The sequence below is a fragment of the Myotis myotis genome, unplaced genomic scaffold (assembly GCF_014108235.1).
Source record: "Myotis myotis isolate mMyoMyo1 unplaced genomic scaffold, mMyoMyo1.p scaffold_m19_p_14, whole genome shotgun sequence".
In the NCBI taxonomy this organism is placed as follows: Eukaryota; Metazoa; Chordata; class Mammalia; order Chiroptera; family Vespertilionidae; genus Myotis; species Myotis myotis.
In genome coordinates this window covers 1207974-1235285 of record NW_023416318.1, presented here as the reverse complement: position 1 = coordinate 1235285, position 27312 = coordinate 1207974, and the positions used below count along the sequence as shown (strand labels likewise).

General features: G+C 45.2%; 1 protein-coding gene across 4 annotated transcripts in view; it reads left to right on the top strand.

The window, feature by feature from the left end:
• USP39 (ubiquitin specific peptidase 39) overlaps window positions 1-26872 on the top strand; it is a 28500-nt gene extending 1628 nt beyond the window's left edge. Inside the window, exons 1-13 of one of the 4 annotated variants that reach the window (XM_036333942.1) lie at window positions 1479-1823; window positions 4941-5010; window positions 5464-5558; window positions 6932-7068; window positions 8214-8366; window positions 9317-9542; window positions 11032-11109; window positions 12785-12852; window positions 13802-13990; window positions 20545-20687; window positions 23641-23776; window positions 25526-25612; window positions 26426-26872. In XM_036333942.1, the coding sequence (XP_036189835.1) occupies window positions 1556-1823; window positions 4941-5010; window positions 5464-5558; window positions 6932-7068; window positions 8214-8366; window positions 9317-9542; window positions 11032-11109; window positions 12785-12852; window positions 13802-13990; window positions 20545-20687; window positions 23641-23776; window positions 25526-25612; window positions 26426-26470 (1695 nt within the window). In that variant the 5' untranslated portion in view covers window positions 1479-1555 and the 3' untranslated portion in view covers window positions 26471-26872. Of the gene's footprint in view, window positions 1-1475; window positions 1824-4940; window positions 5011-5463; window positions 5559-6931; window positions 7069-8213; window positions 8367-9316; window positions 9543-11031; window positions 11110-12784; window positions 12853-13801; window positions 13991-20544; window positions 20688-23640; window positions 23777-25525; window positions 25613-26425 lie in introns of those variants that run through there. The other 3 variants (XM_036333944.1, XM_036333945.1, XM_036333943.1) reach the window with 3 other exon arrangements.
• The last annotated feature ends 440 nt before the right edge of the window (window positions 26873-27312 follow it).

The following is a 27312-nucleotide window of genomic DNA, read 5'->3' as shown; positions in this document are numbered from 1 at the left end:
GCAGCTTTTATCTGATTAACCTTTTCCCCTGAATTCCAAACCCCTTACTTACTTTCTCCTGAATTCCAAACCCTTTACCTACACTTTCCTGCTCCTTGTAAAAAGCGTGGCTTGAAAGGAGATGTTAGATGGTCCCGATTGCTGGCCGCCAGAACAAAGGTCCATAGAGATGGAAGCCTTGTCTCTGCTTGTTGGTGCTGGTGGGGGCGGGCAGCTCACACGCCAACCTCCCGCTTTCAGGGTCCGAGTGGGTCCACCCACCCGGCAGTTTTGAGACAAGCGCACACTTTAAACGGGCGGTTTACTGTATGTCAAAGCCCCTCGGTAAATCTGCACAAAGAAAGTAGCCGCAGCTTTATTGGTGCCACGGTACGTCCCCTCTGTCCCACGCGTGCACTTCCGTGCGCTGCAAGAATAACCCTCTACATGGGGAATTAGGGACTCGGGGCTGCTGCCGGCAGGGGATGTTTTGGGGATGTCATCTGGTTCTCCAGTGCAGGGGCGCCGAGACTGTGGAGCTGACCCCCTAATTTTGGTTTTGGGGCACAGTGCATCTTTTTTTTTGTTTTTTAATCTTCACCCAAGGACCATTGAATTTTTTTATTTTATTTTTATTTTTATTTTTTAAGGGAGAGTGAAAGAGAGAGATAAAGACAGAGAAAAACATCGAAGTGAGAAAAAGACATCCATTGGCTTCCTCCTGCAAGGCCGACCAGGGCCCAGACCGGGGAGGAGCCTGCAACCGAGGTACATGTCCCTGATCGACTCGAACCTGGGACCCTGGGTCCGCGGCCGACGCTCTATCCACTGAGCAAAACTGGTAGGGCCAATGTATCTTGAAGAAATCTGGGACCCAGTGATGGCTTTTTAAAAAATATATATATTTTATTGATTTTTTACAGAGAGGAAGGGACAGGGATAGAGAGAAACATGGATGAGTGAGAAACATAGATCAGCTGCCTCCTGCACATTCCTACTGGGAATGTGCCCTTGATCAGAATCGAACCTGGGACCCTTCAGTCCGCAGGCCGACACTCTGGGGTGGGCAAACTTTTTGACTGGAGGGCCACAATGGGTTCTTAAACTGGACGGGAGGGCCGGAACAAAAGCATGGATGGAGTGTTTGTGTGAACTAATATAAATTCAAAGTAAACATCATTACATAAAAGGGTACGGTCTTTTTTTTTTTTTTTTTTTAGTTTTATTCATTTCAAACGGGCCATAGTTTGCCCACGGCTGCTTCGCTTAGCCAAACCGGTTAGGGCACGGCTTTTTTTTTTTTTTTTACCCAGAAATTCTACAGCCAGTAAAATGTTGCAGTCCCTTTAAGCTGGGAATTTCGGGCAAGGTGACAGGAGGCCTGCCGCGCGTTCTCAGCTGCGCGCGCAGCCGCAGAGAGGCCGCTGGAGGCGCGGTGCTTCCTGGTTTCTGTGGTATGATTTGTCCCCATCGGCGACTCGTAGAGCCCTGGACACAGCGCGGCTCCTGATTGGCTGCCTCCCGCGCGCTCCGGAGTCCGCGGCCCCCGCGCAGGGCGACTTTGCCGGTAGTGGCGATGTCCGGCCGGTCCAAGCGGGAGTCTCGTGGTTCCACCCGCGGGAAGCGGGAGTCCGAGTCTCGGGCCAGCTCGGGTCGCGTCAAGCGGGAGCGAGATCGGGAGCGGGAGCCCGAGGCGCCGATCGCCCGCGGCAGCCCGGTGCGCGTGAAGCGGGAGGTCGAGTCGGCGAGCGCGCGCGAGGCCCCGGCCCCCGTGGTGCCCGCCGTGCGGGTGAAGCGGGAGCGCGAAGCGGACGAAGACTCCGAGCCTGAGCGGGAGGTGCGAGGTGCGCGGGGCCGGGCCGGGCTCGGGCTCCACTCCCGCGTTCTCCTCTTCCCTTTCCAGCCGTTCCTCCCCGGGGCTGGGGTGGGGGGAGTCCCCCTTCACCGGTGTCCGCGGCACGGCTCTCGCCTGTCTTAAGAGGGATAGTCGCCTGAATGGTAACCACAGTCATACGATTTCTGAGCAACAGCAGTAACAGTGGCAGCTTTACTTTAGCGAGTGCCCAACACGGGCTAGGCGTTGTTACTTATTTTACAGGAGCCACCGTCAGTGTTTACAAACATCTGAGAATCCAGTCTTGCTGTAATTGCTGGAATCAGACTATTCAGAGTTGAAAGCCTGGACGCTGGGCACCTGCGCCTGTCATCCCGGCCGGGAGACCTGGATTCTCGTCCTGACTCTGAGTCACTGTGGTTTGGGAAAGTGGGGTTCGCGTTTTTGAGAGAGAGAGAGAAAGAAACAGAAACAGAAACAGTGATGTGAGGGAGAAACAGTGATCCATCAGTCAAACCTGCACCCTAGGTTATGTGCCCTGATGGGAATCGAGCCCACAACCTTTAGGTGTCCCAGAGGACACCCCAACCAGCCCAGCCACCTGTCAGGGCTGATGTATGCCCTTTTTTTTAAAAAAAAAAAATTTTTTTATTTTACTGATTTTTTACAGAGAGGAAGGGACAGGGATAGAGAGTTAGAAACATCGATGAGAGAGAAACATCGATCAGCTGCCTCCTGCACACCTCCTACTGGGGATGTGCCCGCAACCAAGATACATGCTCTTGACTGGAATCAAACCCAGGACCCGTCAGTCCGCAGGCCAAGGCTCTATCCACTGAGCCACCTGCTAGGGCTGATGTACAGCCTTAAATCTGCCTCGTATCAAGGATTGTGGTCTGACCGGTGGGGCTCAGTGGTTGAGCATCAACCCATGAATCAGGAGGTCACGGTTGGATACTGGGTCAGGGCACATGCCGGGGTTTTGAGCTCCATTCCCAGTGTGGGGTGTGCAGGAGGCAGTCGATTCATGATTCTGTCTCATTATTTATTTTTTTAAAATATATTTTATTGATTTTTTACAGAGAGGAAGGGAGAGGGATAGAGAGTTAGAAACATCGATGAGAGAGAAACATTGATCAGCCGCCTCCTGCACACCCCCCACTGGGGATGTGCCCGCAACCCAGGTACATGCCCTTGACCGGAATCGAACCCGGGACTCTTCAGTCCGCAGGCCGACGCTCTATCCGCCGAGCCAAACCGGTTACGGCTCTGTCTCATTATTGATGTTTCTGTCTCCCCCTCTCTCTGGAGTCAGTAAACAGAATATTTAAAAAATTGTGAAGAGTGTGAGATCTTACCCTGTTTGCAAGCTACCAAGTTCGCCTGTGGCCGTTTCATGGCTGCTGAAGGAAGACGCGGGACAGTTGGGCCTCAGACGATGTATTATTCCGTTGGTCACAGTAGGCAGAGTGTAGCCTTGGTGTCATTTCCCCGTCGCTTCTCACAGCGAGACACGAAGGGAACCCCGTGGGCCCCGCAGCAGAGGAGCTCCGAGCCCAGGGAGCCTGCGTCTTCATGAGGGGCTGTGAGACTGCCTCCCCCTCCTCTGGCCTCCAAGGCTATTCCCTATGCAAACATCTTTGACCAGATAGTCTGGAGCTGTTGGTGCCTCTGGTCACAGTATGTGCAGAAATGCGAGGCGACCCTAACACTGTTCAGCTTAAGAAGGAGCTGAAGAATCAGCATCGTAGGTGCTCCCCCAGGCCCCTGCCCAGTTGTCTGCCTTCTTTGCTTCAGTATTCACTTGTGAATATTTTCTGGTCCTTTCTGCTTTACTAGTTATACTTTTACCTCATATATGTACTCCTAAGTAATACTGTGTTTTATTTGTATTTGATATAAATGGAATCACACTGTATGTAGTCTTCTGATTTGCCCTTTTTTTTTTTTTTTTTTTTTACTAGCTATCTAGATAGATATTCATGGCTACAGAGTGTTCCATTAATGACGTACCAAAATATATTTCTCCATTTTATTTGTGGTGGATATTTCGGTTGTTTCCAGTTTGGGCACTTTCAAATATTGCTGCTATAAATATCTTTTAGTAAAGTACTCCTGGTACATGTGTGCAGACATTCTCTATGGCACATAAATAGGAGGGAGATTGCCGGGTCAAAGGGTCTGCATATTTTCAGCTTTGATCTTGCTGAACTATTTTCTAATAGGTTGTAACAGGTCTCACTCCCAGCAACACGTGAGCATGCTCATTGCTTCACATAGTCGCCAACATTTGGAATTTTCTGGTTTTATTTTTTCCTCTGGTAGGTGTGAAGTGGGGTATCATGTACAAGGATATTTGCATTTTCTTGATTATTGATGAGGTGGTATATCTTTTCATATGTTTGTGGGCTGTATTTCTTATTTTCTATTGGGTCATCTGTTTTTTTTGTTTTTTTTTTTTAAATATATTTTATTGATTTTTTTTACAGAGAGGAAGGGAGAGGGATAGAGAGTTAGAAATATCGATGAGAGAGAAACATCAATCAGCTGCCTCCTGCACATCCCCAGTAGGGGATGTGCCCACAACCAAGGTACATGCCCTTGACCGGAATCGAACCTGGGACCCTTGAGTCCACAGGCCGAGGCTCTATCCACTGAGCCAAACCAGTTAGGGCAGTCATCTGTTTTTTTATTGCTTCACAAGATTTAAAAAAATATGTTTTGTTTTTATTTCAGAGAGAGGGAGAAGGAGAGAGAGAGAGAGAAAGAATCATTGATTGGCTGCCTCCTGCACACCCCCTACTGGGGATGGAGCCTGCAACCGGGCATGTGCCCTGGCTGGGAATCGAACCCTGACCCCTTGGTTCATCGGTCAACACTCAATCGCTGAGCCACACTGGCCGGTCCAGATTTCTTTATGTAATCTGCAAACAAATCATTTGTTGGTTATGTCTGTTTCAAATATATTCTCTCAGTTTGTGGCTTATTCCATTAGTGGGCTTTTTTGTGTGTTGCCAGGCCACATGTATAGGAACTCACCCCGATCAGCTTTTCCCATTTGTTTCTTTGTTTTCCTGGCATTTGACAGGTTTCCAATTCTTACACCCTATGATGATTTTCCTTTCAGCAAAGAATGGCCGAGTGGATTCTGAGGACCGGAGGAGCCGCCACTGCCCATACCTGGATACCATTAACAGGTTAGCAGGACAGCAATGCCACGAGCAGCAAGAGAAAAACGCAGTCTATGCAGGAAGTTCTTTGGAATGCACATTGACCAACACATTCAAACATTTTATCCCTTTTAAAGCTTTCTGCCCAGAAAATTGTGCTGCTTGCCATGTTTACTAATGTTTGCTCTTCAATTTAAAGTGTCAGAGGGCATTTTGTTTTAGGGCGGGCAGCTCATTTTGAATTTGTGTGATGAAATAATGGGATCCGCAGTGTCAGTGACAGTAGCAAACTTAAATATTTTTGAGCGCCACTGTGTGCTGGGCACTACTCTAGGTGCCCGTGGCTTACATGTGGCTGTTGGACCGTCCCCTGCAGGGTGCTGGGTGACGTTGTGGGACACGGAGCCAGTGCTGCTTCACTTGGGTGCTGTCCTAGACCTCCACCCTGTTCATTGCTTGTGTTTGTTTTGGTTCTCTTAGGAGCGTGCTGGACTTCGACTTTGAGAAACTGTGTTCCATCTCCCTCTCGCATATCAATGCCTATGCCTGTCTGGTGTGTGGCAAGTACTTTCAGGGTAAGTAAATGTTTGTATTATAAACTTGCTCAGTTTGCAGCTCTCGCTGCAGGTCTGCTCCAGAGAGATGGTTTTTAGAAGACACTAAGCTGCGGTTAGGTTTCATAATCCTTCTCTTTGCTCCCAGGAAATTGGAATTCTCAGATAATCAATAGAAGGTTCTCTGATTGGTTAGAACCCAAATCCATATGAAAGAGGGAAAGAGCTAGTCATGTGAAAGCCTATGTAGGAGATTTCAGAGTCTCTGGATTTTTGAATCTCTGTTGTTTGCTATACTTACGTCTTTTTCTGAGAATCCTTTGGCTCTAAGGACTTTTTCATTCTGTTCTTTTCTGGAAATTTGTTATCTCAGTTCATTCAGACCAAACAAATGCTATGTACATAGTATAGTGGATGATGCAAAAGAAATATAAATAACATTCTTTGCTCTTATAAGGATCTTACAGTCAAGGTTAACACACAAAACTATTAGCAAACTCTATAAGACTGTAAAGATTACTGCTAAACTATGGCACTGAGTGTAAATAAGGACAACAGGCGTTGAAGTATACAGAGATCATTATTAGCTGGAGTATTTGTGTTGAGTTCATGAAGGAGGTGGAGGTGGGACTTGACCTAAAGGTTTGAATGAGGTGAGAGAGAGATGTTCTAGAAAGGAGTGCCAACAACGAAGAAAGGTACTTTAGGTGCAGGATTGTCCTGACTATGGGCAAAGGGAAAGTCAGCACTGAGTGATGATGGACTGTCACAGGATATGTATATGTGCATATCTATGTATGTATGTGCATATATTATATGTCAATATATACATAGATATTCCCAATTTAAAAAAACTTTATTTCCTAATTTTTAAAAATACGAAATTAACTCATATGTATGTATATACACATGCACACACGTATATTTCTTTTTTTTTTAAAAATATTGATTTCAGAGAGGAAGGGAGAGAGACAGAAACATAAATGATGAGAATCATTGATTGGCTTCCTACTGCATGCCCCCTACTGGGGATTGAGCCTTCAACCTGGGCATGTGCCCTTGACTGGAATTGAACTGGGACCCTTCAGTCCGCAGTCCAACGCTCTATCCACTGAGCCAAACCGGCTAGGGCCACACATGCATATTTCATATTCATACATATGAAATTAATTTCCCCAACCAATGTCTTATGCCGTCTAGGAAATAAAGTAACTGTTGTGCTATTCTTGCTAACTTTTGTGATGAGAGAAGTTCATGTGGGAGTTTCGTTTCATAGATGGCATAGTACTTTGCTTTGCTAATATTAACATGTTCCAGTACAAACCAATGAAAGGAAAATCAAACTTGATCTGTGCTATGCCCTTTTCTCTACAGCCTTTTGTCTTTCCTTACAGGCCGGGGTTTGAAGTCTCATGCCTACATCCACAGTGTCCAGTTTAGCCACCATGTCTTCCTCAACCTCCATACCCTCAAGTTTTACTGCCTTCCAGACAACTATGAGATCATCGATTCCTCCCTGGAGGATATCACGGTGTGTGTCCCAGAGGGCTGGTTTGGAACCAATTCTCCTGAGAGCCATCCCAGGGATCCTGGGATCTGTCCCCCCCCCCCCGCCCCCCGGAAGAGTCTCAGCCCCTTGGCCTTGAAGAGGTTTCTTTCCCCCCAGAGGTTTCTTTCCCTTTGGGGGGAACCAGGGAAACCAAGTAAGGAGGTCAGGATCCATAATTATGGCCTATGGGCTGCAACCTCACCATCATTCTGCTTTCACTGTTGAGGGTTGGGACTGAAAAAATATGGCTACTTACTAATTGGGGTGAAAGCGTTTTTATGTAATAAGTTATCTTTTCACACTTTGAGTAAGGCTGTGAATTGGGTCTGGCATAGGACAGTGCATACCAAGCTGCATTCCCGTCCTAGCTGCTTTGACGTGATGTGGCCAGAGTGGCCAACCTGCCCCATCTCTGGGCTCCTGTTTGTGGCCTGTGCCAAGAGTCACTGTAGTTAAGCAGAAAGTGTGGGAGGTCCTCTTGGGCTTTGTTTAATGTTGAACTGTTGATTATTATTTTTTTAAGGAAAGCTGGGTGTTCTGAGTGTTTGAAATGCTGCTGATGCTACCTTTATGCCCATATTTGAAGTTACAGTGGTATGGGCAGTATTTACAGAGGGAGAAACAAGTAGATTCAAGGTTTCAGAGGGAGTTAGTGGTGACCGCTGTCCATCCTGGGACATGGCACATGCAGCTCTGGGACTGGGGAGGATCTGCTCCTGCCCCTCCAGCCCCAGGGGTTAGAGGTCTCGGTCTTGCAGGCTGGGGTGGAGGTGCTCCTGCTCTGCTCAGGGCCCATGTGCTGGCCCTGCTGCCTGCAGAGACTCGAGTGTCCTGCAGCTTCTGGTAGTGATTGGTCATGGGGTTGGCTGGACCTGTGTTGGAGGAAAAACCTGAGATTCAGTAGTTTTGGGTTAAACATAGAGATCCCCTTCTAGATTAGCAATGGGGAGAGGCCTACTCCATGTTACCGCAGTCTTTATGCCTATTGTTGGGAGCTCTTTGGGTGTGTGATGAGACGTTCATGACCAAAGGGCTTCTTGTTTTTGGCAGCGATTGCTGTTCAAATTATATCTTGTGAACTCTGTAGGCAGCTCTAAAACAACTTACAAGTTTCTTTTGCTTTGCAGTATGTGTTGAAGCCCACTTTCACAAAGCAGCAGATTGCAAACTTGGACAAGCAAGCCAAATTGTCCCGGGCTTATGATGGTACCACTTACCTGCCAGGTATTGTGGGCCTGAATAATATAAAGGCTAACGACTATGCCAACGCTGTCCTTCAGGTAGGATCAAGAAGGGTATAGTGAGGGAGAGGCGTGGCAAGGGAACACTGTGGAGGTCAGCCAAGAAATGACTGCCTCTGACAAAATGCAGTCACCTGGTCCCCAGACCCCAAGTCTTACTGAGGACTCTACTTGAATATTTGCTCTCAGATGATGAGGCCTTTTCTGGCCTCTGCAGCGGCCAGGGAATCAGAGAGAGAATTTGTGTGTGGCCTGGCAATACAGGTCAGGGGCAATGCCCAGTAGGAAACACACATGCTAGGTGATGCATTTTTTAAAATACATTTTTATTAATTTTTAGAAAGAGAGGAAGGCGGGGAGAGAGAGACAGACAGACAAACATCTATATGAGAGCGAAACATCGATTGGCTGCCTCCTTGCCTCCTGCATGCCTTCTGTCTGGGATTGAACCCATAACCTGGGGATACGCTCTGTCAGGGAATTAAACTGCACCCTTTTGTCGCATGGGATAATGCCCAACCAATGGAGCTACACTGCGCCTGGCTGTGATACTTTTTTCTAAGAGGAAGTTGGGAAGGTGGGGAGTGGGGGAGAGAGGTCGGCTGCTTCCTGTACATGCCCTGACCAGGGATCGAACTCCCAACCCATATACGTGCCCTTGACCAGGAATCAAACCTGATCAAACCTGTGACCCTTCAGTGCATGGGCCGATGCTCTAGCCACAGAGCCACACTGGCCGGGGCTTGAATACCTTTTTTAAAAAACTCATGTATCATATTCATGTCAGCAGAGTGTCTGCAGAATTGGGCTTTACGTGAAACTCAGTATGAAAGCTGTTGCTGTAACATGAACTCTCAATGTGAGCATTTACTTCTGACTCTTTAAGGCTGTCGCAGGCACAGCTCTATTAGAAGAACTTGAGTTGGAAGAGCTTGGCTCCCAGGGGCCTTGCAAGGGGCTTTGGATTAATCAGGATGTTTGACTTCCAGGCTCTGTCTAATGTTCCTCCTCTTCGGAACTACTTCCTGGAAGAAGACAATTATAAGAACATCAAGCGTCCTCCAGGGGATATCATGTTCTTGCTGGTCCAGCGTTTTGGAGAGCTGATGAGAAAGCTCTGGAACCCTCGAAATTTCAAGGCACACGTCTCCCCCCACGAGATGCTTCAGGCTGTTGTCCTTTGCAGCAAGAAGACGTTCCAGATCACCAAGCAAGGTAAGGAGCAACGCATTTCTATTTTTTGATTTTAGGACAACAAATCTTGTTTGATGAACAAACTTCCACTTTGCATTGAACCATATAGTAGCTAGAGTGAGTGTCCAGTGGATAGCGTGGTTAGGTTCTGCACTCCTTTTTCATCAGCCTGCTCTGATCAGATGCCCAAGAGATCTCAGGTGGCGAGAAAACCCGTCTAACTTGATAAATTAACATGTGTGGCTCAGGTGAAGCCAGGAAGCTGGGAAAAGACACCAACCCTTATTAAGCACCTGCCACCTTGGCTACTCATTTTGTCATGTTGTGGAATAGAATGTTCTGATGAGCTATTTTACTGTTTTCATCCCTCCAGTTAGTATTGCCACGTGAGTAAAGTGGACACTTTGTAGCTCCTCATATCTGGTCTCATGTAGTGTCCTCTAGCATCCATGTCAGCTTATACACTTTTCATTCATGGTGCTAATAGGTTTTAGAGCTGCAGGGATAAGAAATAATTTTTCTCTTCCAGGAACTCCCATCATAGGGGGAAGATAGTTATGTAAAAAGGTGATTATAGCCCAGTGATGGCGAACCTTTTGAGCTCGGCGTGTCAGCATTTTGAAAAACCCTAACTTAACTCTGGTGCCGTGCCACATATAGAAATTTTTTGATATTTGCAACCATAGTAAAACAAAGACTTATATTTTTGATATTTATTTTATATATTTAAATGCCATTTAACAAAGAAAAATCAACCAAAAACATGAGTTCGCGTGTCATAGGTTCTCCACCACTGTTATAGGGTGTTAAGTGCTCCGATAGAGGAAGTAAAGTATGCTCTGTGGGAGAGAGTGTGGGACAAGGATCCCATTGGAACATGTGGGAGGTGGGTTGGGCATCACAGTGAGGAAGAGACACCTGAGTTTTAGGTAGAGGAGGAGACAGGTCAGGGACATTCCAGGAAGAGAGGACACTGAACAGATGCATGGAGGTGCCTGGTCCAGACAGAAGACTGCAATTAGCTGGACTCTTGTATTTCAAGCAGGAGTGATGAGAGCTGAGTGGAGGTTGGGAGGGAGGGACCAGATTGTGATTGTTCAGTTTATATGCCTCTATAAGAAGCTTGGATTATATCCTGACAGTAACGGGGAGTCAGTGACGGCTTTTAAGCAAAGATATGACATCAGATACACGTTTAAAAAGATTATTCTGGCCAAGGAGTGACTGAGAGGGGACGTTCAATAATAACTTTAATTGAGATACAGGTTTGGAGTAGAGATGATAATTGAAGGTCCTGGTTGGATCAGAGAGCCACGGGAGAGAGTCAAGATCAGAAGACTAAGAATTTGACCTTGAGCATTTAATGGCCAGATAGAGGAGGGGGCCCAGGGCATGGGATGGCGTAGCCCAAGAGGAAGGAGGAAACCAGGAATGGGATCAGGCCAACCAGTGGGTGGTTTAGGTTATCACACTGCCTCCCAGCTTCAACGTGTCCCTCCCTCTTTTCCAGGGGATGGAGTAGACTTTTTGTCCTGGTTTCTGAATGCTCTGCACTCAGCTCTGGGGGGCACAAAGAAGAAAAAGAAAAGTAAGTCATGTCACTTGTGAAAGGGAGCTCTGTTTTGTTTGCTTCCTTTTAAGAACTTTGCAACTTCCCATCCATTTCTAAAGAACCCTTTAATCTTTCTGTGCTGGGGGTATCTGTGAACACATGAATTTTGTTCTTGAATAGGCTCCTCTCTATATTTTTCTTTATTAGACTATGGTTATAGCCACTAGAATTTTTAATATGTGGAAATGGATGTAATTGTGCTCTAGAAATCCCAGCCCTGAGGGGCTGGGCAGTGTTGTAGGCTACTAAAGTTAATGTGAGGAGGACTGCCTGGCTTGTAAGTTGACTGGTAATGCAGACTGGAAGCTATTCCTTGCCCTGAGCCTGTACTTGGAGAAAGGAGGCCGGCCTCCATACAGACTCTCAGACCTGTGCTCCTTCGCATCCATGTTGGCTTTGCAATGTTAGACATTTTTTATGAATGCCAATTAGCTCAGAGAGTGCTGAGTTAATTAGCTCAGTGTGCTGAGTAATTTTGGAGTCTTCATGCAGTTTCTTCCTGTCTTCTTCCTGTGCTCTGGTGGTGCTGGTGTTTCTTGTGGGATTGTGGCCTGGTGTTCCTTCTACTAGATGGCCCTGCACTGCCACCAAGTGTCCTTAGCCTGTGTACACCATCTGAGTTTTCTGACTTGTGTCCTTCAGGATTGTAGAACCATGTTGTGTTTTTTCGGGGGTTCTGTTTTCAATTTTTTTATTAATCCTCACTTGTTCTCCATCGACTTTTTTAGAGAGGGGGAGAAACAAAGAGAGATACACATCAGTTGGTTGCCTCCTGCACATGCCCCAATTTGGGGCCAGGGACGAACCTGCAACTGAGGTACGTGCCGTTGACTGGACTCAAACCTGAGACCCTTCAGTCCACAGGCTGACACTCTAACCACAGAGCAAAACAGTCTGCTCCATTCTTTAGTTTGTCATTTTCCTTTGATGTCTGATGCATGGTAATCATTGTCTCCCTTTGCAGGCAGCATGTGGTCATGGGAAGTTCCTTGGATGTGCAGTTGACTCTTGAGCAACACGGGGGTTAGGGGTACCAACCCCCGGTGCAGTAGAAAATCTGTATATAACATTGACTCCCAAAACACTTAACTAGTAATTGCCTGCTGTTGACTGGAAACATTACCAATGACATAAAAAGTCAGAACATGTTTTGTATGTTATAAGTATTATATTCTGTTTTCTTACAATAAAGTAAGCTAGAGAAAAGAAAGTGTTATTTAGAAAATCAAAAGGAAGAGAAAACACATTTGTAGTGTTGTACGTATTTAATGAAAAACATTTGCCCATTTATTGTAAAACAAGGGTCAGCTGTATCTTGTTTTGCTTGTGAAATTTTTTGTGACTTGTAAATCTCCACGCTCTGTAAATTACTCATTCATTTCAAATGCACTTAATTTTTCTCTTATGGGCCAGGCCCTGTGCTAGAGGGTCAAAGGCATTTTTGTGGAGAAGACAGATATAAAATTATTTACACAAATAATTATAAAGGTACCATTGTTGGCATACATTGCAAAGATACTTCTATGTTTAGTGACAGCTTTGGATCTTATGCTTGGAAGGTGTTCTAAATCAGAAATTTACAAGTTAGGACTATATTTTGGAAATGTTTGCCAACCTGACAGAGTTTGCATTTTGATTTCTGTTTGTGCAGCTATTGTGACTGATGTGTTCCAGGGGTCCATGAGGATCTTCACTAAAAAACTTCCTCATCCTGATCTGGTGAGTGGATTGAACCTGAGTCTCAGACTGATTATGTTGCCTGAGGGGATATAGGGTTGACAAAGATGTTCAGAGAACCAGTGTAGCCTCTTGCCCCAGGAAGAGGTTCTACAATACACCTGCCAAGTGGTGGTTTGCCCATTAGTGAGCTTAAGTTTGGGAGTTAGTGGCTGGATAGGGCCTGTTGGTTTAAGTGGTCTGGCCATTGGGTGGTGCTGGCGTGTTTTTTTCAGAAGTTCAGGTAAGCTTTTTAGATCATTTAAAAGCTTTAAAAATAGTCTAGTATTAAAGTGAACTCTCTGAAGATGGAAGCCTGTCTATTCTTGCATTCATCCATTCAGGTGGTGAAACTGCCCAGTCTGATGACTTCATCCTATATAGTAAAAGGGTAATGTGCAAATCGACCCGACAGCAGAACGACCAGTCGCTATGATGCGCACTGACCACCACGGGGCAGACGCTCAATGCAGGAGCTGCCCCCTGGTGCCCCCGGGCTTATGGCTGGCGAATGCAGCGGTCCACCACCAGGGTAGTACTAAGGATGTCCAACTGATGGCTTAGGCCCGCTCCCCAAGGGCTCCTGGACTGTGAAAGGGCACAGGCGGGGCTGAGGGCACCACCCCCCCTCAGTGCCCCCAGTGCATGAATGTCATGCACTGGGCCTCTAGTTTCAATATACAGTGGGGCCTTGACTTACGAGTTTAATTCATTCCTAGACCGAGCTTGTTAAGGAGCTTGTTAACTCAAATTACTCTATCAACTCAATGCAAAAAATCGGCCGAGAGACAGCTGGTATCTCAAAAAACTCGTTAGTCGGGACACTCGTAAGTCAAGGCCCCACAGAAAAGAAGCACAATGTAAATGTAACAAAACCTTGTTTCTTCTATCTGTAGTGGTCTCAAGCTGCTCACACTCCTTCCCTCTCCCCCTCCCCCCCATTCATTTTCAGCCAGCAGAAGAAAAAGAACAGCTGCTTCATAATGATGAGTACCAGGAGACGATGGTGGAGTCCACCTTTATGTACCTCACTCTGGACCTTCCCACCGCACCCCTCTACAAGGACGAGAAGGAGCAGCTTATCATCCCCCAGGTGCCGCTCTTCAACATCCTGGCCAAGTTCAACGGCATCACTGAGAAGGTAGCCCATTTGCACACCACCCCTGCTAGTACCCCTTCCTCTCTCTTGACTTTCTAAAAAAATGTTTTTTGATTTTTAGATGGAGAGAGGGAGAGAAAGGAGAAACATTGATTAGTTGCTTCCTGCACACCCCCCACTGGGGACCGAGCCCGAAACTGGGGCACGTGCCCTGGCCAGGAATCAAACTGGGGACCTCTTGGTCCATAGGATGATGCTCAACCACTGAACCACACCGACTGGGCTCTCTTGACTTTTTAATTTTCTTTTTATACTTGGAAATTACCACACATATGTAATGTAATTATTATAAAGTGTGTTGTCCTAGGTGAGCCTCCCAGACCCCAGATCCTGTGCTGCTTCTAGCTAATCACCCCCTAACTCTTAACTTGAGTTTAGTACCCCCTCTTGTATTTCTCAAATGTCCCTTAAACCTTCTCTGCCTCTGGTTAGTATGGAGGAAGGAGGGGTATGTAGGACAGTAGAATCTCATAAAGGTAGGAAAAATTTCCATCTATTAAAAAATATAACAGTATTAAAGTGGGAAAAAACAACTAAAATATAAATAAACAATTTTTACTGTATCAAGTTAAAAGTTTCTTTTTATCTGCTGAGTTGTTGCTTGGTATGATTTCAGTCTTCTTGAATTTATTAAGCTTGTTTTGTGGCCTAATGTGATCTGTCCTGGAAAATGTTCCATGTGCACTTGGAAAAAAAGTCTTTGGGTGAAATAGTCTATAAAACGTCTATTAAGTTGAACGGGTCTAATGTTACTTACATTTAAGGCCATTATTCCCATATTAATTTTCTATCTGGATGATCTATTCATTGATGTGAGTTGGCTATTAAAATCCCCTATTATTGCATTACTGTGGATTTCTCCCTTTATGTTCATTAATAATTGCTTTATATATAAATTACATATATATATATATATATATATATATATATACACATACACACACACACACACTATATATATATATATATATATATATATATATATATATATATTTATATGCTGCTATGTTGGGTGTGTAGATATTTACAATTGTTATATCCTCTTCTTGGATTGACCCCTTTATAATTACGTAATGTCCTTTTTTTGTCTTTTTTACATTTTTTGTTTTAAAGTTCATTTTGTCTGATACGAGTATTGCTATCCCAGCTTTCTTTTCATTTCTATTTGCATGGAATATCTTTTTCTACCCCTTTACTTTCAATCTCTATGTTTCTTTCTGTTTGAAGTGACTTTCTTGTAAGCAGCATATAGATGGTCATGTTTTTTTTTTTGTTTGTTTTTTTTAAATATATATATATATATATATATATATTTTTAAAAATACATTTTATTGATTTTTTACAGAGAGGAAGGGCGAGAGATAGAGAGTTAGAAACATCGATGAGAGAGAAACATCGATCAGCTGCCTCCTGCACATCTCCCACTGGGGATGTGCCCGCAACCCAGGTACATGCCCTTGACCGGAATTGAACCTGGGACCTTTCAGTCTGCAGGCTGACGCTCTATCCACTGAGCCAAACTGGTTTCGGCAAAATGTATTTTATTTATTTTTTGACAGAGAGGAAGGGAGAGGGATAGAGAGCTAGAAACATCAATGAGAAAGAAATACCGATCAGCTGCCCTCTGCACGTCCCCCACTGGGGATGTGCCCGCAACCAAGGCACATGCCCTTGACCAGGATCGAACCTGGGACCCTTCAGTCCACAGGCTGACACTCTATCCACTGGGCCAAACAGGTCAGGGCGATGGTCGTGTTTTTTAATCTGTTTGGCCACCACCTATCTTTTCATTGGAACATTTAGTTCATTTACATTTAAAGTAATTATTGATAATTATATACTTACTGTCATTTTGTTTATTGTTTTGGTTGTTTTTATAGTTCCCCTCTTCTATGAATCTCTCCTATTAATCTCTTCTCTTATGGCTTGCTGGTTTTCTTTAGTGTTTTGTTTGGGTTCCTTTCTCTTTATTCTTTGTATATCTTTTGTACGTTTTAGATTTGTGGTTACCATGAGGTTTGTGTATATAATTTTATATCTTAGCAGTCTATTTTAAGCTGATAGGCATTTAAGTTTGAATATATTCTTTAGGTACTACATTTTTATACACACACACCCACACTTTGTTATTAATGCCATGTTTTAGATCTTTTTGTATTGTATCTTCTAACGACTTCTTATAGTTTGAATTTGGTATTTTTTTCTTTTGACCTTTGTAGTAGCTTTCACTGTATTTATTAAATGTTTGGCTTTACCTGTGAGTTTTTTTCCTTTCTCATGCTATTTCTTGTTATGGTCTTTCTTTAGCTTTTCTTGTAAAACTGGTTTAATGGTGATAAATTCTTTTAGTTTTTGCTTGTCTGGGAAACTCTCTCTCTCCTTAATTTTAAATGATAACGTTGTTGGGTAAATTATCTAGGTTGTAGGTTCCTTTCCTTTTAGGACTTCAAGGAAGTCTGCCACTTATTTCTTTCCTATCAAGTTGCTGCTGAGAAATTAGCTGATGGCCTTATGGGGTTTCCTTGCATGTAATTCTTTGTTTTTCCCTTGCTTTCTTCAAGATTGTCTTTCATCTTTAACTTTTGCCATTTTAAATACAATGTCTTGGTGTGAGTCTCTTTGGATTCATCTTATTTGGAGCTTTCTGTGCTTCCTGGACCTGGATGTCTGTTTCCATTTCCAGGTTAGGAAAGTTTTCAGCCATTATTTCTAAAGTTTCATTTCTTTCATTCTTCTCTTTCTGGGATCCCTATAATGCTAATGTTTGAGTACTTGATGTTAGCCCAGAGGTCTTAAATGAGCCTCATTTTTAAAAATTCTTTTTTTATTTTTTGCTGTTCTGTTTGGTTGATTTCCATTAGTCTGACTTCCAGGTTGCTGCTCTTCATATTAGCTAATTTGCTGTTGATTCCTTCTGATACGCTTTTTATTTTCATTGCAGTTGTATTCTTTAGGTCTGCTTGGTTCTTTTTTGTTGTTGTTAATCCTCACCTGAGGATATTTTTCCATTGATTTTTAGGGAGAGCGGAAGTGAGAGGGAAAGACAGAAACATCAATGCGAGAGAAACACCGATGTGAGAGAAATACATTGATTGGTTGCCTCCTACATGAACCCTGACCAGGGCCTGGGCCAGGGAGGAGCCTGCAACCAAAGTACGTGCCCTTGACTGGAATTGAACCTGGAACCCTTTGGTTCGCAGGCTTTATCCACTGAGCAACACTGGCTAGGGCTGGTTGGTTCTTTATTATACTTTATAACTCTTTGTTGAAATTCTCCCTAAATTCGTCCATTCCACTCTCAACTTTGGTGAGCATCCTTATGACCATTTCTTCGAATTCTTTTTCAGGCAAATTACTTATTTCTGTTTTCTTAGGGTTTTTTTTCTGGAGATTTTTATTCCTTCATTTAAGAGATATTCTTATTTTCATTTTGTTTGACTTTGTATGTTTGTTTATTTGAATTAGACGAAATAGCTATCTTTTCCAGTCTTGAAAAGGTGGCCTTGTGTAGCAGTGGCCTCTGTGTAGGCCAAGCGTGCGGTGTGTTTGGCAGGCTGTTTAGGAGCCAGGCAGGTGCCTACGGTGTCTGGGGCACTGGCCTGCTGACTGGAAAGCTCTGGTGAGAAGGCCAGGTGTGCGTGGTGATGCCTGTCGATCCTCTTTGCTCCCTTTGTTCAGGGTCGAAATGAGCTTGGGATGCGTCCAGGAACGCGCTGTGGTGACCCAGCAGGGAGGCCAGAGTGCCTGGGTAGAGCTCTGCCCGCCCCGTCGAGGTGGAGGCGGACGTAAACTGTTCACCAGGTCCTCCCGCCCTGGAGAATTCACAGTCCCCAGAGCTCCCAGCCTTCTGTACACAGTCTCTTACTGGTTGTACAGAAAACAGTCCTGTGGAGAAGCGGGAGCAGGGCAGGTGCTTACAGCGCCGGGGGCACAGCCTGCTGGGCTGGAGCAGCTCCTGGAAGGGTGACCAGGGGGAGTGGTGACACCCTGATGTTCCTGCTTGCTCCCTATGGAGGCAGAAGGCTGGGCGATGTCGTTGGGAACACTCTGCAGGTCCTTGCAGGTTGGCCGAAGCACCTGAACAGAGCTCTCTCCCAACCGATGGAAGTGTGCTCACCAGCTCCTCCAGCGGGAGCCTTTCCGCTGCCCTGAGGGCTCCTGTGGTTGCCCGGCCTCCTCTATTAGGGTCTCTTCTTTCTCTTTTTTGTTGCTCAGAAGCTGTTCATTCAGCTCTCAGTTGTCTCACAGGAGTAGTTGCTCTCAGTACACATTTGAGTTTGTTCATGGGAAGGGGTTTATTCAGCGTATTCCTGCTCAGCTGCCATCTTGGACCTCCCACCGCTGCATGTGTTTTGGGCACACATTGGAACTTCCTTCAGCAGCAGTAGCTGGAGGCAGAATGAGAAATGCTGACTTCCTGTCTCTCCTGGGAAGATAATCCTCTGGGAGCCTAGGGGAGGGAGCCCTGTGTTGTCGGCTGTACCAGTCTGGAGGGGATTTTCCATCTCACTGAGTTTGGAGGGAGAGGAAGGGACAGGTCTTGGCTCAAATACCACAAACTCTCATTTTTCTTACTGAACTAGATTATATTTTAGTAAGATTTAAAAAATTTTTTTTTGATCGTAACTGAAGGATATTTTTTCCACCGATTTTAGAGAGAGTGGAAGAGAGGCGGGAGGAGGAGAGAGAGACAGAAACATCGATGTGAGAGAACCACATCAATTGGTTGCCTCCCACATATGTCCCAACCTGCAATCCAGGTACATGCCCTTGACCGGAATTGAACCTGAGATCCTTGTTGTTGTTAGTCCTCACCCCAGGATATTTTTTCCATTAATTTTTAGAGAGTGGAATGGACAGAGGGTAGGGTAAAAGAGAGAGAAACATCAATGTAAGAGACACACATTGATTGGTTGCCTCCCACAAAAGCCCCGACTGGCACCAGGGATTGAACTTGCAACTCAGGTATGTGCCCTTAACTGGGAATTGAACCCATGACCCTTTAGTGTGTGGGCTGATGCTCTAACCATTGAGAACACTGACCAGGGCCAGACTTTGGATTTAACCGACAAAATTTCCGGTCCATATGTCATATGTGAAAATTAATACTCTTTTAATTTTAAAATGCTTTTAACCAAGATTTGTTTATAGTTAAATTAACAGCTTATTTTTTGTTATTTATTCACTGTTATTTTTAACAAATTTTAGCAAATAGGCCATATGTTGGAAAATGCACTAGAATTCCATCAACATAAATATATATGACATATCTATCTACAGCTACAGTCTACATATTTAAATCCAGTCCACTTCATTAACTATGCTCGGCATGTGATCACATCAGATCATGAGTGGCAGTTGGTTCTGTTGTCGCCTGGGTGACTTTCTGCAGCAGTTTTAACACATGTTGGCTGATGTTCCCATGTGCACTAAGCCACGCCCCAGCCGAATGCATTTGTTTACTTGCGGTGACTGGTGAATGCATGCATTTACTAGACCTATTCAGAATAAATTTAAAATTACAATAATAAAAAATAAATAAAATTACAGTAATATATAGAAAACTTCTGTGAAATTAAACTTTTCATATATACTTAATTTTAATTACACAAATATGTCTACATAAGTAAAAACAGGTAAATTAACTAATTTTTCAATTTTTTAACATATGCATTGGAAAAACCTACTTTATTACATAACGTACTTTCAGCTTTAACAGACACCTTTTTGGAATTAGTCTGTTATATTGAGCTTTTACTGCATGTGTATCTTAAAATCTTTTAAAAGCCAAACTGGCCCGGGCAATCCTAATTTTAAATTAAAATATTTTTCTGGGAAACTTGGGGCCCCTGAAGGGATCTGTTGTTACTTCCAGAAATCACCGACTCCAGAGAGCGATTTCTCATTGGTGTTTCCTCTTTGGTTACGATTAGTTCTTCACTCCTATCTCTTAGTTTTTACTGTGCTAAGTTGTGTTGTGTTGAGGAGAAATACATTTATGTGCACTAGCTTTTAAGCGTCTTGGGCTGAGTAGGTTGTCCTGGGTCCTCCACCATTCAGTCTCCTGAACATGCTGAGTGAGTCCTCAGTAAATGTTACCTGACAGATTGCACTCGACCCACGAGTCTTTGAGGAGGAAGGAACATGGCAGTGTGTTGGCACCTCTGCTGGAACACCCTCAGTGATGAGGGTTTCTCACTGCTTCATAGTGCCTGTTCCATGGGCGCATGCATCCGAAGGCCAGGAAGTTCTTCCTTATTTTGAACTAAGTAGACTTTTATTCTGCAGCTTTTAACATAGCTTCTTTTTCACTTGGCATTTTTGTTTTCCTTGTAGAAACGGATGCCCACAGTTGAGGGAATTTAGTCTGCTTTAGCCAAAGTCTTCTTCCTAAGCCTTATACATGATTTCTGGGATCAGGTGTCTTGTGAATTCTAAGTGTAAGGCAATTATATGAAAAACTCAAACCAAAGCAAACCTCGTGCCCCTGCTCCGGTACTCGAGCACTAATTCGATAGTTTTCTTTCTATCTCTAGGAATATAAGACTTACAAGGAGAACTTTCTGAAGCGCTTCCAGCTCACCAAGCTGCCTCCGTATCTAATCTTTTGTATTAAGAGATTCACTAAGAACAATTTCTTTGTGGAGAAGAACCCAACTATTGTCAACTTCCCTATTACGTGAGTATTACCCTGCTTCAGTTCCTCTTAGGGGGAGTGAGCCTGAATTTCTTTTCATATTTTTGTACCACTATTAATTTTGAAATGTTTAGTTGGAAATTGCAAGGAACAGAGCCTACCTATACTACGCAAGTTAAGAGTTTTTATTTGAAGACTATACTGGTAAATACTTCAAGGGCCTCAAGGATAGATGTTTATCTGGAAGCAATCCCCCTTTTACCTTCTTGTTGTTTGCTGGGAATTTCATTGTAGTGAAAAATGGTTGATAAAAGTAGAGTAGGACAGACAGCCCTAGCCAGTTTGGCTCAGTGGATAGAATGTTGGCCTTTGGACTGAAGGGTCCTGGGTTCGATTCTGGTCAAGGCACATGCCCGGGTTGTAGGCTCGATCCCCAGTGGGGGACGTGCGGAGGCAGCTGGTCAGTGATTCTCTCTCGTCATTGATGTTTCAATCTCTGTCTCCTTTCCCTTCCTCTCTCTGAAATCAATAAAAATATATTTAAAAAAAAGTAGAGTAGGACAGGTAGGATCCTGCCTGGCTTTGCAGATGCTCCGGAGCAGTTAGATGCATCTGTTTGCTGGTCATCACTTCTTGCCATTGCAGTTGGGCGTGGACAGTGGGATGACTCCAGGTTGGTACTCACAGTCTAAAGTTCAAAGGGAGATATCTGTCTAGAAGTGACCACTAGATGTAACACTGTTAGCAGGTCTTGCAAATCCTTTCGGGTTCACATTATTGCGTTTCGTGCTGTGAATGCTAGCACATCAGACAGTTCTGCAAAGATTGGAAATATGATATAACTAGAGGCCTGGTGCACGAAATTCGTGCACTGGCGAGGGTGTCCCTCAGCCCAGCCTGCACCCTCTCCAGTCTGGGACCCCTTGGGGGATGTCCAACTGCTGATTTAGGCCCGATCCCTGTGGGGACTGCTGGCTCCCAACAGCTCACCTGCCTGCCTGCCTGATTGCCCCTAACCACGTCTGCCTGCCAGCCTGATCTCCCCCTAACCACTCCCCTGCCAGACTGATCAACACCTAACTGGCCCCTGCCAGCTTGGTCACCCCCAACTGCCCTCCCCTGCCAGCCTGGTCACCCCCAACTGCTCTCTCCTCCTTGCCCAGTCCCCCACAACTGCCCTCCCCTCCCAGCCCAGTCACCCCTAACTACCTTCCCCTGCCAGCCTGGTTGCCCCTAACTGCCCTCCCCTGCTGGCCATCTTGTGGCTGTGGGCACCTACATCTTTGAGGGCAGGGCAGTCAATTAGCATAATCCTTCCTTATTGGCTGTGGGCACCAGCCATCTTTGAGGGTGGGGCAGTCAATTAGCATACTCCCTCTTACTGGCTGCAAGCACCACCATCTTTGAGGGTGGGCAGTCAGTTAGCATATTCCCTCTTTATTGGCTGTGGGTGCCACCATCTTTGTGACGGAGTGAGGGTCAATTAGCATATTCTCTCTTTATTAGATAGGATTTCTGTTATTCTACCTTGTATTATTTAAATTTATATAAATATTTGTAGGCTAAAAAGGATATATTTTTTCTAAAATTATATAGTTAACATATTCTCTTAAAATTCACATTAACTGTCAATCTATTTTCCTAGTTAACTATTTGAAAGTTCTTAATAACTGTGTCAATACAATTTCACTGCAAAAGGAGGGATAAGAATAAAGCTGACTTCAAAAGCAGGAAAGAGGGCAAGTAGCTCTCTCAGGTCCTGCTGCTTCTCTTGTGTCTGGTTCCAGGAGACAGCAGGGCGGCAAGCCCTCCGAGGGCTCCTACCAGATCTGGCTCAGGTCTGATTGGCTCCAGGCCTAGTTTGAAAACCTTGAATAAATTTTCTCTTACACTTAAGCTACCTCAGGTTGCTTTCTGTTATTTGTAACTATTCCTCTTGCTTGGTCCATGGTTGGCAAGCTCTGGCTCGCGAGCCACATGCGGCTCTTTGGCCCCTTGAGTGTGGCTCTTCCACAAAATACCACATGCAGGCGCGCACGTACAGTGCAATTGAAGCTTCGTGGTCCATGCGCAGAAGTCGGTATTTTGTGGAAGAACCACACTCAAGGGGCCAAAGAGCCGCATGTGGCTCGCGAGCCGCAGTTTGCCAACCACTACTCTTGGCTAAAAGAAAGAAAATCAAATAAAGAAGCAAGGTCCGGCCTGGCACATGTGGCTCAGTGGTTGAGCATTGCGCTGTGAACCAGGAGGTCATGGTTTGATTCGTGGTCAGGCCACATGCCTGGGTTGCAGGCTCTATCCCCAAAAGAGGGTGTACAGGACGCGGCCAATCAATGATTCTCTCTCATCATTGATGTTTCTATCTGTTTCTCCCTCTCCCTGCCTCTCTAAAATCAATAAAAAAAAGAAAAACATTTAAAAAAAGCAAGGTTCCAGAAAATAAATAAGTCAGTGCTTGGTTTGCCTTATTGAAGTTGTTAACCATGATTGTGTGCAGCCGCCATGCACACAGTCCTGTGGTTGGGTCTTCCACAGCCTGAGCTGAGACGGGTGCTGTGTGAACACGCAGCTGCAGGCAGAGGCTGAGGCAGTCAGGCCTATCGTCTCAGTCCTCACCGTCTCAGAGATGGTGATGCATTCTCATCGTAGAAGAGCCTTACGTTATGTAACCTGCTGAAGCTCACACATAGTTCAAAAGTGGCAGAGCTCCGATTCTAGTTAAGTCTGATTGACTCCAGGCCCACACTGTACTGTTGACTGCTAGAGAGGCTTTTAAAATCTGCTTTTCCCATAGAGCCAGTCTTTCTAGTTTGACTCATTTTAATGGCAGATTATGTGAATTTCCACAAACCTGGACTTCTTTGGGTCTGCAAGCCTACCTAGAACCAAGGTCCTAAGATAGGCTACAGTAGCTTTGTGGGTCATTTGTGTAGGACAGTTTCTCTAACCTGGTAGCCTTTGTCTGATGTTCTGGCTTTATTTTCACCGTTACCAGGAATGTGGATCTGAGAGAGTACCTGTCTGAGGAGGTGCAGGCCGTGCACAAGAACACCACCTATGACCTGATCGCCAACATCGTGCACGACGGCAAGCCCTCCGAGGGCTCCTACCGGATCCACGTGCTTCATCACGTGAGTGGCGCTGACTTCTCGTGCACAGAGGGGCGCACAGCTGGTGTTCCTTTGGCGTCTCAGAGGGCAGCTCCCTTCCGTTTTCCCTTTCTTCACCCTGACCTTGGGATTCTGCAAGTAACAAAGATGTCCGTGATGAGTTTGAGGCAGTGGTTCTCAATTTTGGCTGCACATTGGACTCATCTGGGGAGATTTTAAAATCCTGATATGTGGGTACCACCTCAGGCCAATTACATGAGAACCATGTAACGTATGCCTGTTGGTTTTCAACTGTGGTAGAAGCCAGGGATGCTGCTGAGTATCCTACAGGCAACCCCCACAGCAAAGACTTATCTGCCTAAAATGCCAGTCAGGGTTAAGAGGCTGCATTGGAGTATTGGGAGGTGGGAAGCAGGCATCATGATGTTTTAAAATTCCCCAGGTGATCCCACGGGCAGCCAGCTCTGAGAATCCCTGTCCGAGGCTGCTGCCTCACCACTGAACGTGGAGTCCTTGGACCAGCAACATTCACGTCGTGAGAATGTCGTTAGAAATGCAGAACCTCAGGCCCTACCCGAACCCTCTGAATCAGAAGCTGCATTTCAACAAGGACATCTGATTGATACAGAGTTAAATTTTATGAGCTACTTGTCTAGAAGTTTCCCTTTCAGCCAAAAAATTTTGTGAATTTGGCTCAAGCTGAAAATGGATGACATGTACTTAAGATGTGTTGGCCTCGCACAGATTATTAGCTCAGGTTGTTCTCATTTGGCTAGTTTTCTGGGACTGTTCTGTTTACCAGGAGCCTGGGAAGTTCACCAAGTGCTCAGTGCATGTTCCTCTGGTTTATGTCTTTAAAGCGCATCTCCAAGACAGGTGTTAACACCACCGCTTTACAGCGAGGAGACTTGCCGTCAGAGTTGCAGTAATTCATGTACTGAAGTCAGTAGAATTAGGATTTAAACCCAGATATTCTCAACCAGGCCTCAAACCGGGAACAGGGACTTGATTATGGGATCCTCAGCTTTTGTTTAGGTTTCCTGTATTCTGAACTATTGGACTATCTGGAATATCTATACTCTATAGTGTCTGTTTGGCATTTCTTAGAAGTTTGGATGGATGAGGCAGGTGACCTTCCAGAAGGGCCTCCTTCCCCTTGCTTATGGAAGCATGAAGTGAGGTAGGTTTTGCTGTATTTGCAGCACTAGTTTTATTGAGCAAAAGGAGTGACTTAGGATGAATAGTGTCCACCAAGGACACTTTTTCTTGACTGTCACTGTGTTCTATGGGGTCGGACGGGACTGTCCATTGTTAGGTTTTTCCCAATAGTTAACACTGTATGTACCTCCTAAGTGACTGTATCCAGTCTGTCATTTTTGGGCAGCAAAGAGATGTCTTAGGTGAGGAGTAGAAGACTTTTCCCCCTTCTCTTTATTATTCACCTAAATTCTTCTTAAAAGGTATAAGGTGTTTGGACTGTATTATACTTAAAAGAATCTTCCTGAATTTGGCAGGAATTGCATTTGCCAAAATCAGTACCCAAAAAGCTCTTTAAATCGAATGATGCCTAGTAGAGGTCATGCACCCTTTTACTTAGGATAACTCCTGCTGGGTGATGGTCTCCTGGCTATTCTGATTCCTCTGACTGTGGTCCCTTTCTTACCTAGCATGTCAAACTCACGGCCAGCGGGCTGCGTGTTTGACATGCTTGGCTGTACACCCTTTTGGTTTCAATGAGCAGACTAACCCAGCCCTTCATACTCTTTGCAGGGGACGGGCAAATGGTATGAATTACAAGACCTCCAGGTAACTGACATTCTCCCCCAGATGATCACACTGTCGGAGGCATACATTCAGGTGAGTTGGCCGCAGACTTGACCAGTGCCAGATAGATGGGGTGTGGGGTCAGTGAGGAACGATGGGCATGAAGGCAGGAAGTAGGATTGGGTTGGAGCCTCGGTTAGGCTGGGCGCCTGTTGGGATGCACTGAGGAGTGAGATTATATGGCCGTGACCGTCTAGGAGTCTAGGAGATCTCCAGGGAAGAACAGCAGGCAGGGAAGTACGGAACACTTAGGAGTGAGCAAGGAGGTTACGTTTATGGCCAGGTTAGTCTTGCACAGGTGTGGGATCTGATTTCAAGGAGGAAGAGCCTGGAATCATCAGGGCACCAGTTAGGAGTCGGCTCTGAAGCGTCCCCAGTTCTCTAGGCAAAGTTAACCCTCTTCTCGACCCCACAGCACTCTCCCTTCTTTATTGGAGCACCAGCCGTGTTAGTCCACCTGCTCTGTTGGGTTGAGAGCTGGCGGAGCAGACTGTCTCTGCCTTCTCCTTGTAACTGCCCTAGTACCTGATGAAGAAGGAAGACTGAGACGAAGGGAAAGCTACAGCTTTATCAAAAAGGGCAGACCCTTCTCATTCTAGAATGAACTCCTAGAAACTTTGTCTAAGGTTATAGGCTTGACTATGAGTTCTTTTTCAGAAGGGGGTTTGGAATGGGAAGTAAGAAGGAGAGGGGGATGAAGGGAATTTTCTGGAAATTAGTTTCAGGGGACTTAAATGTGTAAGTTGAGCCCCAGGCTATCTATTGCGTAGGTTAGAGTAGGTATTTTGTGACTATTTGTAGATTGAATACCAGCTCCTAAATATCTATTGAATTCATTTCTTACAGATTTGGAAGAGGCGCGATGATGAGACCAACCAGCAGGGGGCTTAAAAGAGAAGCCAGCCAGGGCTTTGCTTCCAGGGGCTTTGTTGAATATGTAAATACGTAAACGACTACAGTGTGACTGAACATCCCTGGGCCAGCCTAGTTTTTATGGGTGTTGGTTCACACCAGAGCATCAGAGGGCCCACCTGCCTGGGATGACTTTGATCAGTTTATTGTAGATGATGTTCTTTCTCCTTCCTGTCTAGCTCCCCTCTAGCTTCAGCAGACCAGGACTCCTTCACAGATTATGTAATTTATTTCTGAGTAGCTACGAGTATCTGGAGGACAAGATCATTTTTTCTAAGCCTCAAAGCTTCAGGATTCTAGGAATAAGAGCATGAAGCCAGTAACATCCTTTTTTCTTCTTGAATTTTTTTAGAATGAATTAAATATTTTCCTGTTTGTAAACCAGCCTCTTGTTTTATATCCTTCCCTTAGGCCGTTGTGTTGTTGTTTTTTTTAACCCTCACAAACTGTCTATCCTATAGTCTATCATCTGGTGGACACCACGCTTGTGTCTTCCTGTCACCTTGTGGGTGGTGTGTCAGTGAGGATTGCGTTTGTCTCTAAGTAACAAAATATCTGACCAAAAGCGATCGATTATCATTGTACTTAACGAGAAGTCCGGAGGTGAGCGGTTTCAGCCTGTGGTGCAGGGCTGTGAGGGAAGAGGGACGGGAGGATGGTCGGAAGAGCAGCTGGCTGCAGTGCAATTCTGAGTCTCAGCCAGGCTAGTGGGAGCCAGAGAAAGCTCGCCTGTCAAAAGAATCACGCAGAAACGGCTTTCGTCCAGCCCAGACACTGATGAGGAGCAGTCTGGAGAAGTGCGAGCTTGGCTGAGCACTGCA